The following is a 6000-nucleotide window of genomic DNA, read 5'->3' as shown; positions in this document are numbered from 1 at the left end:
CTCCCCAGTACAAGAGGGATGTGGCACTACTGGAGCAAGTCCAGCGAAGGGCTACAAAGATGGTTAGGGGACTGGAGCATCTCTCTTATGAGGAAAGACTGAGAGAGCTGGGCCTGTTTCACCTAGAGAAGAGAAGGCTGAGAGGAGATCTTATTAACGTGTACAAGTATCTGAAGGGAGGGTGTCGAGAGGATGGAGCCAGACTCTTTTCAGTGGTGCCCAGCGACAGGATGCGAGGCAACGGGCACAAACTGAAACACAGGAAGATCTGTCTGAATATGAGGAAAAACTTCTTCACTGTGAGGGTGACAGAGCCCTGGAACAGGTTGCCCAGAGAGGTTGTGGAGTCTCCTTCTCTGGAGATTTTCAAAATCTGCCTGGACGTGATCCTGTGCAACGTGCTCTAGGTGACCCTGCTTGAGCAGGGGGGTTGGACTAGATGATGTCTAGAGGTCCCTTCCAACCTCAACCATTCTGTGATCCTGTGATTCAGTCCTTACCATCTTTGGCTACAGTATGCTGTACATCTCTAACACAGAGTCTTGTGAAAGGTATTTTAAAAATACTAGTTTCACATTTCCTTTGTTGTAAAAATTAGGCCATGTAGTTTCAACTACATGGTAAGCCAGAAAAGTCTCCAAAGAAGCACCCCTCTCAGGCCTTCCCTTGCCATTGCCAGCCAGTTTTTCTGTCCCTAGGGTAACCCTCTGCCTTCTGCCAACACAAGCATTTGTATGGCCATGCAGCAAGCCTCCCATGAACCTGCAAAAAGGGCTCTCATCTGGCCCAACTCCCTCTTCTGGTTTATCACATATCTCTACAAAGGTGTTCCTGGTGGCAGAAGGGAGGCAATGTGAGGGCAGGAAAATGTGACCAAGGGTAGAGGAGGGAAGAGGACAGCAGCACTAGGTTCACCCATGCTCTTTTCAGTGGTGTGGTGCTGTCTTAATGAATATCTGGAACAGACAGAGTTATAAATAAATTTCCATAACCTTGGCAGATGCTGACTTCAATGTATTCTAAATGTAACTCTGTAACACTTTTTTGGTAAGCTGTCAAAAATTTTAAGTTAATAGAGATCTACATAAAAGCAGTTTTAGATATGTTTGCAATGTTTTCCTATTTGCCAGCAATTTACAGCAGTCTTTTGTAATATTGATAAAAACAGTATGGCAATTTCATTCTCAAAAAACAAACTCAGATGAACTTCCTTTTCCGGGTAGGGAACAAGTTCATTTTCATATGCAAAACAATTATATATTTCCTGAACTTAATTTTAGAACTTGTCACTACAATGGAGTTCCTTTCAGTGTAAAGCTCACAAAATCATGGACACCTTATGCAAAATGAAAGTCTACAATTCACTGTATAGTGCAAAAAGTTATTTGCTGGTCATATGAGTCAAATGAATATAATACTTATTATTAAAAATACCTCTGTGATATCGATGCAAATGTTAAATGAATCTCAATGGCAAGCAGAATACATAAAGCTCTGCAGCAATAAAGCTATACTTATTACCTGCTCAGGGAAAAATTCTTGCAGAAAGGGACCCAGTAATATGATGCCCAGTCCTTCTGGGTCTAATTTGGTCTTCATGAGGTTTACGCTATGACAAAAACATTGGATATAAAAGCATGAGTAGGGCATTTTTATTCTTGCATGACTAAGTTATGCTGTGCTACCACAGTACTGGCCGCCAAGTATATCAATACTATTCTATTTTTAAGCATAAGAGACAAATGCAGCAGAATGGCATGCAAGTTGCCAGAACACAGTTATTTTTAAAAAGAAGTAATCTGCTATTTCAAATTAAATAAGTGATAATTCTGAAAGACCACCATATTTGGTAAAGTAATTTTAAACCCATATAATCTAAAACCAGGTTTATAGCCCAAAAGGTATTTTGCTGTCTTGTAAACATTCTTGAATTTAGATACATAAAACAGTCATCTTTTAAATACAGCTCTGTAACTGCCAAGCAAACTGTTTTTACATGGAGATTCAGAATGCCTCCAAGACGTACTTAGTACATTGAAATAAAATGAAGCTTCACAGATACATTTCATATTTACATGGTGCCCTTGATATCAAAGAAGCCAAAAACGATTAATAATGAAAATATTAACAATACACAGGACTAATCTGAAAGCCTTACTGACATGAATATGATATAATTTCAGGTCATTACAAATCAATGACAATAAAACCTTTATGCTTCTATTAAAGCAGTAAACTTCTACAGACATTAGAGTGTAAAGATTTATTCATATTTATCCTGTCCTGATTTTAGAAACCTCCATTACATGCTACCACAGTTGTCTCTTTTTTCCAGGTCAAAGAGTCCTAACCCAGCTATTCCTTGTACTAAAGCCATTCTGCACTTTTGATTAGCCTTGCTGCCCTCCTGATACCTTTCCACAATATTCTTTCTGAGATGGGGTAGAACTAGAACTACAGAAATTGAGGGAATGTCACAGATTTATACAATGGCATTCCTAGCAATTCCATTCTATATGTTTGACTACCAGGGAGTATCAGTTTAAGATCTGTTTTCTGAATAGTAATACCTAGTTCACAGCCCAACACTGTGTATGTAAAAGTCAGAACGGTTTTATCCCATGTGCAGTCTATCTACATTTACTGAACTGAAACTTCTCTCTCACTTTATCTCCCAGTAACTGCTGCTGCTCTTCCAAAACAGTTTTCATTTTTATGATCTTGAATACTTTCATATCAGCAGTAAACCTTTTCATATTGATCTCTACTCTCAAATCCACATCCATACCATGACAAACTATACAGACCTAATACAAATCTCTATAAGATTCCTCTGATGACCTCCCTCCATCAAGAAAAATGACATTTATTTCTATCCTTTTATCAGTTATTAATCTACAAGAGAAAACTTCCTTCTTATCCCACATTTACAGATGCCTCAATAGTCAATTTTCCCCAGATTAGTCTTCAAATCCTTTTCTAAGTATTGTTGTCCATTTGTCACCTTCTCATTCCTCTGGTATCAGGAGACTTTACAGTGGTATGTAACTTAAAACAGTTCAGCAAATTCATACTGATGTTTCTTCAGAATCCTGGGGTGAATATCAGCTGCTGGTGGCAATTTGGTATCATTCATTTTACTTATCTAGAATTTCTTCTTGATGTTTCAGAGACTTAGTTCTGCTGACCACCTACAAAAAGGCTTAAGTATAAAAATCTCCCTATAAGCTTCTGAATATGGATGAGGAACAAAACTTCCTAGTGAAGTCTTCCCCAGTGAATATGAAGAAGAATTCATGTCACTTTTATTAATGACTTAGAATACTTTTTTAATATTGGGGTTCACCTATCAGACCTACAGACCTCTTACAAGTCTCTTAGTTCTGAGGAGTTTAAAAGAAAAAATTATTACTAGCTTTTATTTCATATCTTTACAAAGGTATTCTTCAAAAGATTTTCAGCTGTTTTGTTTTGTATTCACATTTAACTTTTCATGAATTTATGTTCTTTCCTGTTTTCTTTACTTAGACACTACATTTTCTTTTCAAAGCACAGTCTAAGCCTCTTATAGCCTCCTCTAGCCTGCTTTTAACCAGTTAGGCTTTTTTTTCTTGGGGGCTGGGAGGAGGAAGCGTCTCTATAAGCTCTTTTTTGATTACTGCCATATGTAAGCATCTTATCCTTTTGGCTGCCACTTATGTTTCTTCATTTTTAAGTAGCTCCCTTTCTTGACATTAACATAGCAGTAGTAAATTATTTGCATTCTTTTGCTTTTGCCTCAATATGCACAAAATGTTATGCAATTGAAGGAGAAGAGTGGCTCTGTTAAGGCCTTTAAAAGGGAAATTTTAAAATTCATAAAACAGAATGAGATCTCCTATTAACTACACTCATTTAATATCTAAAAAAATGAATGTTCATGACTTGGGTGATATCAGCACTGAGGATTTACATGATATTGGACTTTAATCTTTCTGTTGCTTATTCTTGTTGCTCTCAAATTACAAAACTAAGATTTTTAAGTAGCTGTCTGAAAACTGCCCAAAGTTTTGAAATGCTAGAACAGGCTCTAAGAACACTGGGTTCATAAACAGAACCAAGACATATTTAAGATAATTTTGAAAATGCTCTCACATTAATGTAATAAAAATAAAGGCATTTGTGTACTCACGAATATAAAAATTCTTTAAAAAGGCAAAGTCATGCTAAGCTTTTAAGTCTACACAGTGTACAAAATGCAATCAATTAAGCTAGTGGGGGAAGTTAATAAAATTTGACCAGTGAATGTTTCAACTAAGGCCATCCTTTTCATTCAGCAAATAGCTAGAGCAGTTTAGACTGTCACTAGTACTGACATTACCACAGAATTAGCAGAATAAGCGTGTGCATGTGCTTCAGCCACTTCAGTGCAAAGTGTAGCATCTTAACTAAACAGGTGATGAATGTCAAGGAACCGACACTGACAGTCTTTGTACTGCAATGGCCAAGATGTACTTGGGGTCAAAAACCTCCAGCAGGGGTCAGATGGATGGTGGGGCTAAACTGGTTTAAACCTAGAGTGTCCTAAGAAATATCAGATAGTTTTTAGAAACAGGCAAAATGAATTGAACAAGAGAGCTGGGTCCTCAGAACTACTTACTAAAAGACTACAAATTTTTACTAAAGTTAACATGTCATTTTGCGTAAACTGGTTCAGTACTGAAAGGGCTAACCCATCTTGTGAATCCATGTCTGCTCTACAAAGTTTTCCCGCTATACTTCCTAAACTTTATGCAGATCTGACTATTAATCACTTTCAGATTTTGAAAAGCTTAAAACCTCAAATTAGATGATCACAGACAAAGAATTTTCATTTAGTTCTCAAAATCAAAAAGACAAATAGCACACTTGCGAGCAATGACTTTAATTTATTTTAAATAAAACAACAGAAAAGTCTGTATGAAGTTCAAAATGTGCTATTTATACTTCTTTTCTACAGTAAATACATAGGACATCTAGAACCAAAATTGAGCAAGTCCTCAAGACAATGGTATCAGACAACATTTTTATTTAATAAGAGATGTTTCAAGGATGAATATTCCATGGTTTGATCTCCAGTGAGGTCCTTTCAATATAGCAGGCCTTCCAACTGACTCTTCCTACATCAATTTATATTTGATGTGCTATGCACAATAAAATAGGTCAGGATTATGCCACAAGTGCCCTGAAGCCCAAACATGGAAAAAAGGATGAATGCAGAAAGAAGATTCCCTCAGATTTATTGAGGCAGCAGAACACAAAGGCCAAAAGGAAGCTTTTCAGACCCTTTAAACTAAGACTTTTTTTTCTTACTAAACTTTTGCAATTTTCACCGTTTATTGACATGATACTAATTCTAGCATTTTTGTCTGGTATTTTCTTTGGTTTTAGTTTCCACAGTGTCTTTTGACTCCCATTTTCACCCTTATTCTCCATCAAGAACAGCTTAGTAAACCCAGTTGTACTTTATAACATTTGAAAGGAAAGAAAATTGCCTCAATCAAATTTCCGATATCTGTGGTAAGTAAACTTGCAGTCTCCACAGCCATTTTACAGGAACAAGTGATTTAGACTACAATAAACTAGATCCTGAGCTTATGAAAGAGCAGAATCACCTTCTGAAGAGATAAACGTAAGTTTAAACACATAGCTGTTCTTTCTGGGTTTAGCATTTAGTGGCAAAACATGATTAGTAGGTAAGCTTTGGCAAGGAAGGTGCCACAGAATATGAGTCCTGCCTGTCCATATAACAAAAATAAACTACCTTGCTCACTTAGTAGTTCTAACTCTAATCCTCAGAACCAAGGGTGTCACTCTGGAAACAAATGACAACTATTAAGACTACAAGATACTGATTGTTGGTTGTAACAAAAATATAAGTGGAGCAGTACATAGAACCAATGGTAATCTGCCTCTGTACACGTTGGTTCTTCAGGTCTTTTGGCACACAGTTACATCCTAGTCAGCATAGGGAAATATATT

The 6000-nt window shown here is 36.9% G+C and overlaps 1 protein-coding gene across 9 annotated transcripts in view; it reads right to left on the bottom strand.

The window, feature by feature from the left end:
- Nucleotides 1-6000, bottom strand: part of MINDY3 (MINDY lysine 48 deubiquitinase 3) — a 61959-nt gene that overhangs the window by 6488 nt on the left and 49471 nt on the right. For all 9 annotated transcript variants that reach the window (XM_026067666.1, XM_026067665.1, XM_026067673.1 and 6 more), the window contains one exon: nucleotides 1522-1609. In XM_026067666.1, the coding sequence (XP_025923451.1) occupies nucleotides 1522-1609 (88 nt within the window). The remainder of the gene's footprint in view (nucleotides 1-1521; nucleotides 1610-6000) is intronic.

The sequence above is a fragment of the Apteryx rowi genome, unplaced genomic scaffold (genome assembly GCF_003343035.1).
Source record: "Apteryx rowi isolate R43461 unplaced genomic scaffold, aptRow1 scaffold_260, whole genome shotgun sequence".
NCBI classification, from domain to species: Eukaryota; Metazoa; Chordata; class Aves; order Apterygiformes; family Apterygidae; genus Apteryx; species Apteryx rowi.
The sequence above is the reverse complement of the archived record's forward strand: the minus strand, read 5'-3'. Positions and strand labels throughout refer to the sequence as shown.